The 15,724-nt window shown below is 38.6% G+C and overlaps 1 protein-coding gene and 5 non-coding genes across 6 annotated transcripts in view; all 6 read left to right on the plus strand.

The window, feature by feature from the left end:
- LOC136249278 (anaphase-promoting complex subunit 1-like) overlaps positions 1-15,724 on the plus strand; it is a 68,096-nt gene that overhangs the window by 41,360 nt on the left and 11,012 nt on the right. The window contains exons 24-30 of the mRNA XM_066041237.1: positions 623-712; positions 762-873; positions 4,283-4,423; positions 5,105-5,157; positions 14,395-14,579; positions 14,961-15,145; positions 15,494-15,697. Coding sequence (XP_065897309.1) covers positions 623-712; positions 762-873; positions 4,283-4,423; positions 5,105-5,157; positions 14,395-14,579; positions 14,961-15,145; positions 15,494-15,697 — 970 coding nt within the window. The remainder of the gene's footprint in view (positions 1-622; positions 713-761; positions 874-4,282; positions 4,424-5,104; positions 5,158-14,394; positions 14,580-14,960; positions 15,146-15,493; positions 15,698-15,724) is intronic.
- On the plus strand, positions 1,332-1,405 carry Trnal-uag (transfer RNA leucine (anticodon UAG)). Its single transcript has one exon. It is a non-coding gene; the product is annotated as a tRNA-Leu (tRNA).
- On the plus strand, positions 6,057-6,138 carry Trnal-uag (transfer RNA leucine (anticodon UAG)). Its single transcript has one exon. It is a non-coding gene; the product is annotated as a tRNA-Leu (tRNA).
- Positions 7,177-7,258, plus strand: Trnal-aag (transfer RNA leucine (anticodon AAG)). The gene has a single exon. It is a non-coding gene; the product is annotated as a tRNA-Leu (tRNA).
- On the plus strand, positions 8,615-8,696 carry Trnal-aag (transfer RNA leucine (anticodon AAG)). Its single transcript has one exon. It is a non-coding gene; the product is annotated as a tRNA-Leu (tRNA).
- Trnal-uag (transfer RNA leucine (anticodon UAG)) lies at positions 13,759-13,840 on the plus strand. Its single transcript has one exon. It is a non-coding gene; the product is annotated as a tRNA-Leu (tRNA).

Here is a 15,724-nt window from a genome sequence, read left to right on the forward strand (position 1 = left end):
ATGACAGAAAATATATTGGGTAGAGATTATGTGTGCACAATTTCCTGTTTGTAAGTGTGTTCAATATCATTGTATGGCTATGAATCCTTATAATTGTGTAATTAGTAATTTGTGTTATTTGTTATGAGAAAATATGCAAGCCACGTTCTTAGTGTTTTATTATACATGAAGAATGTGTTCCAATAGTTCAAAAATGTATTCTATTTTGTAATACTGTATGATTGCTGCAATATAGAAGGTGCTTAACTTCTCATTTGCAATCAGTTTGTTGTAACTTTTTCATTGTCTTTACTATTACCCATGTTCAGAATATATTTGGTATCCACCTACATGTGCCCCACCTTATGTAGTATGAAGGAAATTTTCAAGTTGTTGTTATTAAAGGGTGGCAAAGTTATGATTACATTTTTTGTAGCTTTAATGAGCAGATCCCCTCTCTAAGATATGTATCATGCAACAAAGAAGTTGCTATTACCCTTTTTAAGTAGAGGTCTCCTTAATTTTGTACCGATATTGTCCGTCAACATACGTAGATTTGCAACTAAATATGTTCTTGTAAACTAATGCCTGTATTCAGAATGTTAGTAACATCATGTTTGTCACTGTCTACTCCATATCATAGTGGGATGCTCACCTTGTCTACTTGTCGTCCAATACCAACTTCAGCCATTCCTATCCCATTGTTGAACTTATCAGGACGAGCACCTCCACGGTAACCATACTACAAGTAAAGCACATCTCTACCTGTGTTGTTCCTATAGCAACACCACGATAGGCACGGACCACATTGGAGTTCCTGCCAACATGGAGGTGTGGCCAGTGTTTCATAATATGGTAGCTGCTGGACTGCGCATTATGCCCGGCCTAGCAGATGTGAGTAATACGACTTTTGTAACACTGCCTTTAAAGCATGTGGGCAAAAACAGCAATCGAGGAATTGAATCTTATCTATTTGTATATCTTTGTATGTATGTATGTATGTATATACATCAAAGTATGGAGCCAAGTATTTTAAGTACTTGTACTTACAAGGTACATACATTTGCAAATTTGAAAGTATTTGTAGTGCTCACCTCATGCCTGATAAATGGATTTGTCCAATTAGATGGCTGTCTGGACTAACTTTATAGGGTACACCATTTGTGACACAATATTTCAGTTTCAACAGTTAGTAAAACTTTCCACACTGAAAGTGTACCAAAATGAGTGGTGGCAAGAAATATTCCTGGTCTGCAACATTAAAATTTACCCACGTCAGCTTTTTAACAGCTTTTGTAGTACATGCTACTATGCTACATTTATAAGATCTTATTAAGGAATAGCTGTGTGAAGACAGGATGGCCGAGTCATCTAAGGCGCTGGTTTTAGGCACCTGGTGGCGTGGGTTCGAATCCCACTCCTGTCATTGGACCTTTTTACATCTTATTTTTGTGTAAGTGATTGTAGTAACTATGAACCTATTAGTTGTTCACCTGCTTCAGCAAATATTAAACTGGGTGTGTTGACCACTAACCCATCAGTGTGGTTGTTTGCATCAGGAATTATCATAGCTTGAATGGCTTCACCATTCAGAGGTACAGTATGACTAAACCTTGTGTCAACAAATGCCCCAGGCTGTTTTTTTAGGGTAATCTACCTGCTTAATAGTATGTATAATAAATATGTACTCACTATGACGAAGATACTTTTCTTGGTATGTTCCAAACTTTTGATGTGGTACTTTGGATTTTGTTTGTTTGTGTACCATACCAGTTGTTGCTTTGTAAGGTGTAGACGTTTGTCCTTTTGCTTATGTAGTCCCTTTTGTATAATCAGACTACATCTTCCTACAGGATATACACATAAAAGTGCAGTTGTAATGAACTCAATATTCTGTATACATTAGATTGTCTACATAACAAACAACTACCTAATACTATCTACTAGAAGTATAATGGTACTTTTATGTATGCAGCCACTTGCAGTAAATGTAGCATTCATATAATCCACCAGTTTTATTCTAGTATTACAGTTAACAATGCATACAGCCAAGGAACTTAGTTTTTTTTTTTTTGTCACTAAAGGTTGATCCATTATTGGTAAAGTCTCAAATGCAAAATTGACATCCAGGTAGTGGGACCAGTCTATTACCATACAAATATGTATGTATTGGGTGGTGATTCAGCTGTAATCAGAGTTGGGGGTAACTAATTACTTTTGTAACTAAGTTACGTAACTGATTTCTTTTAATAGTAACTAGTAATATTACTAGTTACTTGCTTTGTAACTAGTAACTTGTAACTAGGAGTAATTGTCTGAAAAGTAACTAAGTTACAATAGTTACATTGTAACTATAATTAATTATGCTTTAAAAGCAAGAGCACTTCAATTTTTGTGTCATATATACTACAGCCACATTAAGTAGACAAATTATGTGTACTGTTCTCTATGATTCAGCTTGAGTAATAGACATAGCAATAATTAAAACTGACCTGAAATAACCACAGAATTGTTATTTTAAGTGCGCTTATGTAAAAACAAGTGATAATTTATACTACAAAAGTAACTAGAGTACTTAGTTACCTTTTGAAAAGTAACTGTAACTAAGTTACATGGGATAAAAGTAACGCGTAACTAGTTACTTTTCTGAAGTAACTACCCTAACTCTGGCTGTAATAATATTCTTTTGACAAATAAAAGCCTTTATTAACTTGGAGAATGTTCCAGATCTGTTATAAAGAAGGATTTTTAATCTCCGTCATTAATTTACTAACGACAAAATTGCAAAATGTGCTGTGTATATGTACTCCTGTGTGTTATGTATTCCCTTGTGTTATGTATTCCCATGTGTTATGTACTCCCATGTGTTATGTATTCCCGTGTGTTATATATTCCCTTGTGTTATGTATTCCTGTGTGTTATGTATTCCCATGTGTTATGTATTCCCATGTGTTATGTATTCCCATGTGTTATGTATTCCCGTGTGTTATGTATTCCCATGTGTTATGTATTCCCATGTGTTATGTATTCCCGTGTGTTATGTATTCCCGTGTGTTATGTATTCCCATGTGTTATGTACTCCCATGTGTTATGTATTCCCATGTGTTATGTATTCCCATGTGTTATGTATTCCCTTGTGTTATGTATTCCCATGTGTTATGTACTCCCCTGTGTTATGTATTCCCGTGTGTTATGTATTCCCTTGTGTTATGTATTCCCATGTGTTATGTATTCCCATGTGTTATGTATTCCCATGTGTTATGTATTCCCATGTGTTATGTATTCCCGTGTGTTATGTATTCCCGTGTGTTATGTATTCCCATGTGTTATGTATTCCCATGTGTTATGTATTCCCATGTGTTATGTACTCCCATGTGTTATGTATTCCCGTGTGTTATGTATTCCCATGTGTTATGTACTCCCATGTGTTATGTATTCCCATGTGTTATGTATTCCCTTGTGTTATGTATTCCCGTGTGTTATGTATTCCCATGTGTTATGTACTCCCATGTGTTATGTATTCCCATGTGTTGTGTATTCCCTTGTGTTATGTATTCCCGTGTGTTATTTATTCCCGTGTGTGATGTATTCCCATGTGTGATGTATTCCCATGTGTTATGTATTCCCATGTGTTATGTATTCCCGTGTGTTATGTATTCCCGTGTGTTATGTATTCCCATGTGTTATGTATTCCCATGTGTTATGTACTCCCATGTGTTATGTATTCCCATGTGTTGTGTATTCCCATGTGTTATGTATTCCCTTGTGTTATGTATTCCCATGTGTTATGTATTCCCGTGTGTTATGTATTCCCATGTGTTATGTATTCCCATGTGTTGTGTATTCCCTTGTGTTATGTATTCCCGTGTGTTATTTATTCCCGTGTGTGATGTATTCCCATGTGTTATGTATTCCCATGTGTGATGTATTCCCATGTGTTATGTATTCCCATGTGTTATGTATTCCCGTGTGTTATGTATTCCCTTGTGTTATGTATTCCCATGTGTTGTGTATTCCCATGTGTTATGTATTCCCATGTGTTATGTACTCCCGTGTGTTATGTATTCCCATGTGTTATGTATTCCCTTGTGTTATGTATTCCCGTGTGTTATGTATTCCCATGTGTTATGTACTCCCGTGTGTTATGTATTCCCATGTGTTATGTATTCCCTTGTGTTATGTATTCCCATGTGTTATGTATTCCCATGTGTTATGTATTCCCGTGTGTGATGTATTCCCATGTGTTATGTATTCCCATGTGTTATGTATTCCCGTGTGTGATATATTCCCACATGTTTTTTAGTTGGATTCTGCTTGGATTGGCTACAATAAGGCACTTGATTGTGAGTCTTCTAGCAACTGGGCTGGTTTTCTGTTGGCCATGGGTCTACAAGGATACCTTAGTCAGCTAACGGCTGACCAGATTTATTCCATCACTGACAAGGTGTGTGTGTGTGCATGCGTGTGTGTGAATGCATGCGTGCATGCGTCAGTGCATGCGTGCATGCGTCAGTGCATGCGTGCATGCGTCAGTGCATGCGTGCATGCGTCAGTGCATGCATGCGTACATGTGTAAGTATGTGTGTATTTGTAGGTGCGTAAGTATCTGTCTGAGTAAGTGTGTGTGGTGTGTCTAGTGTGTCTGCGTATTGATACAGCATAGCTTAGTGGTTAGAGCACCAGTCTGGTAATTGAAAGGTCCCAGATTTGATGTTTAGTTGCTGTTGTTGTTTCCTTGAGCAAGAAACTTTACTCACATTGCTCCACTCTACCCAGCTGTTAAATGAGTACCTGGTGACCTGGGGAAGTAGCCCACCCAGCTGTAACATCAATGGGTACTTGGTATTAACTGGAGAAGCAAATGCCAACTGTCTATGTATGCATAGTGAAGATCCAGGTGGGACTTCAGGTACCCACATCTTCACTGACAAGACATGACATGTACAGTAGGTTACTAGTCCTCTCCGGGAGGATTTGCCTGTGCTGTCTCATAGCATCTGAGTAATGGACAGCTGGTTCACTGGCTAATACTAGCTGTTAATCAAAGGCTTTGTACTATGTGTCTGCGTATCTCCCCTTGGTATGCATGCAAAACCATGCGTGTACTGATATTTTGTTATTGCAGAATCAACATGAATTAACCGCCATTGGATTACTACTGGGATTAGCAGCAGAGAAGTAAGTGTCCTCATTTGCACTGAAGGCCATACTGGCACACATGTATTCCCTACTTACTGGCTGTAAGTGCATTTTTATAATGTAGTAACAACTGAAGCAAAATAGCTGCCATTAATATATATTGGGGTGCACATTTGCATAGCCCAATCTTCTGACACCTTTGGTGAAGAATTCACTAATTATTATAACACACAAGTTATCTTTAAAGGACTTCTACTTCATTTGTAAAAGTGCAAGTGACTATTTTTGTACGGGTTAGCACCTCTAAAATTTATTAATAATGCATACATGGCTTTGTTGTACTAGATTCAGTGTATTCTTATTAGTGAAATAGTTTGTTATACTGCCCTAAATCATGTGATGCTTGTTTGAGCTAATCATAAAGGGGAGAAATTACAGAGCTGAATTAGTAGATGCGTGTGTTATGTGATATTTGCAAAACCATGGATGTTTGGATGGCAAATCAATGCTTCCAGCAGAGAACGAAGCCATGACTACTATTTGAAGAAAGAGAATACTGCATGCAGTTTGGGATTCCCTTTGGGAATGCCAAAAGGTATTTCTCAAATGCCGGAAATGATTCTCTATGAAAGAATCCTTTAGCTCTGTCCAGATGATCCACAACAGTCAGTCGGTAGAAAAATTCATAATTTTGCAGATTTTTAAAATTCTGTAGCGACTCACTGAAGTGTAACAGTAATACTTCCAATCTGTATACTCGTGGTTAGTTTATATAAGGGTGGTTTTTTGGTGGCTTGTTTGTTTTTGGAAATCTTCATCTTCCCTACTATACAGTACTATCATACTGTATGATTAAATGATTAGTTAGCAAACAAGTGTAAAAGAAAACAATACTAGTAGGAATTATAAAGTGCAATAGTTTACAGGTGTATCAAGAAGACAGGATGGCCGAGTGGTCTAAGGCGCTGGTTTTAGGCACCAGTCACTAAAGTGGCGTGGGTTCGAATCCCACTCCTGTCAGGTGTTTTTTTTTTGTCTGCTGAATAGTGCTGATATATACAATTCTTTGTTTATTTCATTACATAAGGAAATAATCTGACACCAAAGTGACTGGTGCCTTGAACCAACATCTTAAACCACTCAGACATCCTGATCCCGTCTTCACTTCAAGTAAATAATGTGTACATACAGTGGGTCCTTGTTATCCAGACCTGAATCTGATCAATCAGAATATTTTTGTCAAGACTGTGCAATAAGTGTGTGTATGTTCTATTAGAATAATATACAGAGCTTAATTATTGGATCATTCTTGGGGATATACTGTATTGGAATGACATACGTAACTATAGAATTTGTGTACATCCTTCAACACATCCATGGTGGCAGCCATGACATGACCACAGTGTGACATGTAGTATCACTATAGCCTTGTCTTGGTGTCAGTAGGCACCTGCCTAATATTAAGAGTACTGTTTGATAGAAATGGAGAATTCCTGACTAACATTAGACACTCTCCCTTACTATATACTCAATATTTTCAACATGTAGGAGGTGTATATGTAATAGTTGTAATACGGGCATGACACTGTGTTGTATTAATTACCATGAAAGTATTGATTCACCAGAACTGGTTATCTTAAGACACCAGAACAAATAAGGTTGATATCCTTGTCAACCAGTCAGTCAGTCAGTCTTCAGTGAAGTAGTATATAGTCATGAAATAGAATATTTGTCTTTGAAATTTTAGCTAATTTTTGTAATTACGTAACAAGTAATATGAAATATTAAGCAATCCACATGTATTGGCGGAGTAATTTATCTTTATCACCAAATGTTAAACAAGCTCCATAACTGCAACATAGATAAACAGGCTAACTAAGATTTTAAATTACAGAAAGAATCTTTTGATGTAGACCAACAACATGTTACCGATGTATTCAGTACATGCACAGAAACACTGACGTGCCTTTTGTCTATTCAAAATTTGATCATACAATGTTGAGCACCTGTTAGTCTATGCAAAATAAATGTGCTATGCAAGAGTCAATATCTCAAGAAGACAGGATGGCCGAGCGGTCTAAGGCGCTGGTTTAAGGCACCAGTCACTTTGGTGGCGTGGGTTCGAATCCCACTCCTGTCATTTTGTTTTCTTTTGTTACGTAAAGTTGTTTTTTACTTCTAGTAAAAGCAGCAGCTCCATTGATTTGTGCATTTATTCATTTACTGTAAAGAAGGAGTTGGCATTTAACGTTCACACGATCAAAGTTTTAGTTAATTTGCCTGCCTGCCTGCCTGCCTGCCTGCCTGCCCGCCTGCCTGCCTGCCTGCCTGCCTGCCTGCCTGCCTGCCTGCCTGCCTGCCTGCCTGCCTGCCTGCCTGCCTGCCTGCCTGCCTGCCTGCCTGCCTGCCTGCCTGCCTGCCTGCCTGCCTGCCTGCCTGCCTGCCTGCCTGCCTGCCTGCCTGCCTGCCTGCCTGCCTGCCTGCCTGCCTGCCTGCCTTCAGGCAACGTAGGCTATGGGATTGATTTTTTCACCGTTTGACGTCACATATTGCAGTATGCATCATGGACTTACCTTTTGTCCTCCTTTGTGTCCCATTTCTTTTTGCTGACAGCCCAAGGTGTTGATTTGTGGTAGCGTGATGGCTGCCCTACAGTTGTAAATGGGAATCATCGACTCGCGTATTTTCCATGGTGGTTGGGATTGATTGCAGAGGCGCTTCTCCTTCGTTTGTAATGCTAAGAAACAGGCTGAACATAGCTGAAAGTGAAGTGTAATGGTCGTTTCACTTTCAAGTCAGTAATTGATAGTTGAGGCATACGAATCATCTGTATTTTTCGTGGTGACTGGATTGATTGCAGAAGCGTTTCTCCTACTGTTTTAGTTTGTAGCACTGTGTAACCGGGCTGAACATAGCTGAAAGCAAAGTATTATGGCCACTTTGCTTTCAAGTTATCTAGTTGGGGCACATGTTCAGACAAAAACATAACTCAGGTGCCATCTTTTCTTTTGTTGTGGTATGAGCGGGTTCACCAGTCATAAAAATGTTGCAAAAAAATAAACAAACAAGTATAAGGAAAAACTAGTAATTTTAAGGTTGATTAGGGATCGTACAAAAAAGTAGGGAAACAAGGGAGGTCACCTGCACCTGCAAATATACTAGTGGTAATCCCCAATTTGGTCATGGGTATAAACTGAAGTAGAGTATCTGAAATATGAAGCAATCCACATGTATTGGTGGAGTAATTTATCTTTATCACCAAATGTTAAACAAGCTCCTTAACTGCAACATAGAAAAACACACTAACTGAAGATTTAAATTAAGGCAAGGATCTTTTCAACAACTTGCTTACATATTACCAATGTATTCAACACATGCACAAAAACACTGACATGCCTTTTGTAGTCTCTCACATAATATATCAATCATACCAATGGTGAGCACTGTTAGTATATGCTACATTAAATGTGCTATACAAGAGTCAGTATCTTAAGAAGACAGGATGGCCGAGCGGTCTAAGGCGCTGGTTTAAGGCACCAGTCACTTTTGTGGCGTGGGTTCGAATCCCACTCCTGTCATTTAGTTTTCTTTTGTTACTTCTAGTTTTTTTTTGTTTTGTTGTTTGTTTTTTACTTCTAGTAAAAGCTGACATAGCCTTTAATGACCAGAACTGTAGCACAAGCCAGAGCAAGTGAAATAATTGTCAATCAGACTCAATTAGTTACATCGTGACTAATTTACTCTTGGTTACATACGTATGAGGTAGAAGATCAGCTTTACCTAAAATATATGTACAAAAAAAAGCATTATGATTGTGTTTCAATTATGGCTTGTTTACTGACAAACACGTAATTACTAGATGAATAAAAATTTGAGAGGGAGAAAGGGAATTGCTGAAAAAAGCCATGAAACAAGAAGAGATCGATGGGGAGGTAATGTAAACCACAAATCCCTATTTTGACATCTCTGTCATAAATCTTTAGTTACGTAACATGCTCCATCATTTTGAAACGAGTCAAAATAGGGATTTGTGGTTTACATTACCACCCCAGTGATCTCTCCTTGTTTAATGGCTTTTTTCAGTGATCCCTATTCTCCCTCTTAAAAAATTCAATTTTTTTATCCATCTGGTTTATGTACTTTTTGTTTATTGATAATGAAGACTGTTGTGAATAGTGTAATTCTGTATAGTAATGCCATCACCGTTTCAGTACATGCATGAAACTACAATGTGCATACATGGTCTCCTAAGAATTTACATTACTAGTGCCTTTAATAGCTGTCAAATTCAGTACAAGGATTGTTGTTATCAGATTTACATGACTGTTCTATTAGAGCATTTAACCTTGGATAGGCCTAACCCCAGGACAGCTGGGTGGTGCCAATGGAGTAGCTAAGTTGGCAGAAAATTACTGTGCAATAATTGCGAATCAAATAGGCTTGTTGTACACTATATACAGTACAAGGAGGCTACAACACCAGTGGCAACTTGCACCACTGTAAACTAGTGTAAGTGTACTACCAGCATATAAGTGGCCATGTTTGTGCATTTTTATGTCCTAGGCATCAATCTACTTAACTTGTCTCGTGCTATACAAAGAATATATTTTATCTCTATATAATACTTGTGGTGCTTTAACATATAGAGCGTTTTCATCACGTGCGCATGCTCATGTAATTTTATAGTTTGCCCACACGTTGGCCATGTTGTTGTACATACTGAGTAGTTGCCGAGGTAGTTGCGATGGGACTTTGTGTGATTTTTGGTTGTAATAATCTTCAAAAGTACGGCGTGTTTCTTTCAGCAGAATCCCTGCTATAAGGTATCATTACGGAGAACAAGAGTATCAGCTGTCACTAAAAAGAAGAACTGCTTGGCTTGCTGCTATTTCGCGGGATGATCTCGACGAGAACAACATGCAAAACTATGTGATCTGTTCGAAACACTTTCATTCCGGTAAACCATCCAAAGCCATGGATGAAACTAATATATGGGTCCTTACACTTCACCTCGGACATGATAAATGCCAGCAAAGTTCACAGTCTACACAGCTGCAAGTGGAGAGATCTGACAGAGCTAGAAAAAGAGCTGAAAGACAATGGCAGGCAGAAGAGGAGCAGTTAGTGTTATCTGAAGTGATAAGTACTGCTAACAATGAAATCGTTGATGAAACTGTTGGTGAGCTGATCAATGAAATTGGTTTTGATGTCTTTCAGTTGTTTGAAATCGAGGCTGCTGCCATGGAGCTGGTGACAGAAAGGATAATGATTGAAGAGTTTTCAATTTCCAGTAAGGAAATTTCCATTAAGGATCTGGTAAAGGAAGAAGTCAGATCAGCTATGCTTACCTTTACATGCACTGAAGGCAGTTGTCAGTGTGCAGATGAAGTGACCAGGCTGAAAAAAGAATTACAAAAATGTCATGAGATTATTCAAGAGCTGTCATCCAAACTTGAACTGCACTTGCCTCCCTTTTGTGAGGAGTCTCTCAAGGATGACAGCATTGTGAGCTTTTACACTGGATTACCAAATCTAAAAGTTTTGAAAGCCATTTTCAATCATGTGTGTATTACACTACCAGGTGAGAGATCTGCGCAATGTAAACTTACAAAGTTTCAAGAATTCATGGTGGTAATGCTGAAATTAAGAATCAACCCACCTTTGGTAGATTTAAGTTATCGGTCCAATGTTTCACCATCGACAGTATCAAGAATTCTACACAAGTGGATAACGCAAATGGACATCAGACTAAAAGGTCTCATCATTTGGCCTGAGAGGGAAAATTTACAGAAGACCATGCCCAATTGCTTTCGCCTATCATTTGGCAAGAAGGTAGCAATTGCTTTGAGATCTTTTTGGAACGACCATCTAATTTGAAGGTGCGATCATAAACTTGGTCCAATTATAAACATAGGAACACTGCTAAAGTACTACTTGGAATTGTTCCCCAAGGAGCAATTGCTTTTGTTTCAGAAGCCTGGGGTGGTCGTGTAAGTGACAAGCATTTGACAGAAAACAGTGGGATTTTAAGGAAGTTATTACCAGGCGACATTGTGTTGGCAGACAGAGGGTTTGATATTAGCGAATCTGTTGGTATGATGCAGGCCAGATTACACATTCCTGCATTCACCAAAGGAAAAGACCAGTTGTCTGCAGTTGAGATAGAGGAAACCAGGACAATCGCTAATGTCAGGATTCATGTAGAACGTGTAATCGGAATGGTTCGGCAAAAATATCCCATTTTACATGACACCATACTGATTGATTTTGTTATAATCAGAAAGGGAGAAGATACTCCATTATTGGACCGCATCATTCGCATGTGCTGTGCTCTTACTAATGTTTGTAATCCAACTGTACCAATTGATTGAATTATTGTAAATAACTTTAACACAACACATCACAACAATAACAAAATTATGATTATATTCAAGAAACCATAATTGTACAACAGCTCTAACCATTTGCATGGCAAGAGAACAGCACAGGGAATTTATTTCTTTCTGCTTCTCGTAAATTGTGTCAATTTTCAACAATCAGGGCAATACCATTTACCCTTAGGAACGGCGGTTAACTGGAGACATTCAAAATGGAACCACTCAAATCGACAATCAGGGTTGTCACAAGCTATCATTGTGCCATCTTCAGGCCCACAACAATAACAGTATTTAGGCTCACTGTTTGCATCTGATGTCTCGAGGTTAGCATTGGGAAATTCAGTAGGCCTAGTGTGCCAGTTTCCCAAAAGCCCTGGGAGAAGACATGTTCTAAAGAATTCTTCTGCTTTTGATACACATTCTTCAAGCCAAAATGAGAAGTTTTTCTCAATCCGTTCAATATACACATTATTGTCTTGATCACTTTCAGAGGCAAACGTACATACACAAAAATCAGAGTACTGTGCATCACAAACAAACAGCTGTGTTTGAACCTGATAATAATAAGAATGTGTCTCATCTAAAGTTGGTTTGCCATTTACCTCCTTCAGACAAAATTTAGGATCCTCCCTAGCTGCAGCAACCACTGAAGTGTCTCTATGGTAATACGGACATTTAGTTTCCAGCACACCTTTTCCACAACAGCTATATTCAATAACCCCATCAGGGGAAGCCCCAATAAATGGCCATTGTGGGTTTATGACCAGTCCGCTATCCAAAACTTTAAAATCATTATGCAAGTTGGAATTAATTCTGCAATAAATATCTCGAGCTTGTTTCTCGTGTTTGCATCCCCATTCTATCTGCTTGCTGACAAAGCTAAAAGCCTCAGGATAGCAGATACCCTTAACTAGTGACTGTGGTGGATGAGCCACATTCGTATGACACACAGCTTTCATCCGTGAGGCTGTCACCCTTCCAGCACGGTATGGAAAAACCACAACTTGGAGTTGCTTTGTGATCCGGTTGCCTTTTCCACTGATTGTGCCATCTCTAAGGTGAGTTCAATTTCGATAGACTTGCAAGCTTGCAATAAGCTTGGATAGCTTAACGCGATGTGGCTTGATTGTTGTAGGGACTTTAAAGGTACCGGAAAGGTATCCAGGGTAGACTTTGGGACATATTCATCAGAGTATTCTGGAATCAATGACAAAACCAATGACTTGGTACCTCCAACACTCAGATTTGCAAACAATGTTTCCATTTCTGACGCCGTAGACTCTTTACCCATAGCTGTTGTTCCGTGCTCAGTAGCATCGTCATTGCCATCTTGGTCTATTGTTTCATCCAACTTCCTTTTTTACCCTTTGCAGATGTAAAATCAAGATCTTTGAGGGCAAATATTCGGCATTTTTCAGAAAGGATGGAATAATCCATTGGCATTTCTCCTGAGTGCAAGTAGGTGAAGTACCTTGTATTTTTACCACAGCTTCAAGGTAAAACAAAATACTTGCAATGTGAGAACACACTTCTCCAAGCCATGCCATGCAATTGCAGTGGGCGCAGCATATTTCTCCTGATTCCTCTATGATTATCCAGGAACATAATGAAGGTTCACTTAGTCTTTGGGAATGACGGACCTACAACAATAGCAATTTTATTAGACAGTACTGTGTTAGCATATGGATAAGTGTATATAGTCACATTTAATTCTTATGTACAATATTACAGTAACAGCTTACACAGCCAGTGGTCAAATATTTGCCAGCGATCTTTCTTGTAACAACATCTTTACCCACCCGCAAACAAATTGGTTATAAGCTTCCAAGCTTTTACGGCCTTTAAATTGTGATATAGTGACGAAACTAGTCTTTAAAACCAGATACGAAATCAAGTCAGTAAGGTCCACAGGGGGTAAATCGCTCATTGCCCGGCTCCTGGAAACACTCCCAGAAAAGGATCCACGTTGTTTATCAGTGATATCTTCTTGACATATCGATCTTTTGCATCACTCGGAAGACCAGCAGCATATGACGACAAATTCAAGGCCATAGTTGCAACCATTCACAGAGTACGGAATTTCAGCATGTGCAACAAAATGGCTGGCGCGTGGGCAATCTACAAAATAACGTGAGCATGCGCACGTGATGAAAACACTCTATAAAAATGGTGTATACATTTTAGTACATAAATTTCTGGCCAGTTGTAAAATAGTTATCTTGGAGTAATAAATGTGCAATACATAGCAGACTATTTCCAAGAAGACAGGATGGCCGAGCGGTCTAAGGCGCTGGTTTTAGGCACCAGTCACTTTGGTGGCGTGGGTTCGAATCCCACTCCTGTCAGCTAGTTTTCTTTTTGTAAGCTAGTGATTCACCAGAATGTGTTTTTACTGTGGCCACATGAATCTTTTAAATGTCTTGGTACATACTGTACTGTGTGAAGAGTCAATATATCTGGTAATTTTTTCAGTAGTAAAAGGCTTTATCACCAAAGCAATAATGACAGAATCAAGATTCAAACCCATAGCTAAAATAGGCTTCAGACCACTCAGCCATCCTGTTTACACAACTTTTGCAGACATTGCTTTATATGTGTACATACCTGCAAGATATGTGTTGTGCTTAATATTGATTTTGGGATGCTGTACTTTAGGATACAATAGAAAATCCATGTTTTTATGCTTTTATGAGCTGGTCCATTTTGAGTCCATTTTCCAATCCATTACACGTTTTAATCACGTCCATGTACATGCCTATTTAACCAAAACAGTTTTGTCTTAATTTGTAATGTACAAAATCTTGAAAGATTGTGGTGCTGAGTGCTTTTACAAACAACTTCTTAATATACAGTTGTTTAGAAATAGTGTACTGTTCATATCATTAACCCTGTGCTGCAGATGTGGCAGTATGGACTCACAAGTTGCTCAGTTGCTAGCACTTCATTGTCAGCCATTACTGCCCCCTGGTAGTGCTGAGTTGGATATCACTCATTCTGTGCAAGTAGCGGCGTTGGCTAGTACTGGACTGCTACACATGGGATCAGCACAACGACATCTTGTGGAGGTGTTGTTGAAGGAAATTGGTAAGAACTTAAATCTACTTGATAGTAGAACCAGCTGTAAAGTTATGCAATCTACAAAGTACATGCACAAACATACTTATAGACCTGCACACAAGTTTGAGGCTACCCAAGTCCAGTCATGGATTTTTTTTCTCCTTTCTCCACCTTTTCAAACACACTTTATGTAACAACTTTAAACAGGCTGTAGGACCAGGTGTCCTACAGACCTTCAGCACTTGTGCTGTGAGGCCTTAATAAATAAAAATGTATTTTTAAACATGTACACTACATATTCATAGATCTACACATACATGCTAAATGCAAATACCACTTACGTAATTCACATGCAAGGCTACAACATGTTTTGCTTATTGTGTTAACCTGAGTGTGTTTTGCATTTAGGGTCCCCTCCTGGTCCAGATGTAGAGTATGCAGTTGATAGAGAGTCGTACTCTCTAGTGGCAGGCTTGTCACTAGGAATGGTAACTATAGGCTGTGGTGTGGACCTGCCGGGGATGACTGACTTAGACCTGGTGGATCAGCTCTATCACTACATTAATGGTGGAATCAAGACTACCACTACCTCTGTAAGCAAACACATGTATATTTTTATAAGTGTGTGTAATAAAATCTAAAGATGCTCTGTACTGCAATTTCAGATACACAGATCCATTGAAAAGTGTAAACATGAAACTCTAGGCTTATAATTGTTCTATATGTGTTACGAGAAGCTCCATTTTGCTGGAATTTTAGAAATTATTTGTTGAATGCTCAATCAAAAGTATGATTGTACACACTGAATGTTCAAGATGAGAAGTTTTTATCAAGTATACACACACACAGATGCATCCTAAAATTATTATAATTCTGTGTGATCTATTGGAGTGTTTTATGAGATCACTTTTACAGTGTTGTCCTCTTCTATTACATTACAGACAACTGGTGATACCGGTAAAAGTGGAGCTCATCTGATCCTGGAAGGTGACCATGTAAACACCCATGTGACTACTGCAGGAGCAGTGATGGCCTTAGCTCTGATGTTCCTAAAAACTAACAACTCTGGAGTGGCCACTGGACTACTAACACCAGACACTTTATATCAACTAGAGGCCATAAGACCTGACTTCTTACTACTGAGGGTAAGAACCAGTTAACATACACAACTA

Source organism: Dysidea avara, chromosome 3, assembly GCF_963678975.1.
Source record: "Dysidea avara chromosome 3, odDysAvar1.4, whole genome shotgun sequence".
Classification (NCBI taxonomy): domain Eukaryota; kingdom Metazoa; phylum Porifera; class Demospongiae; order Dictyoceratida; family Dysideidae; genus Dysidea; species Dysidea avara.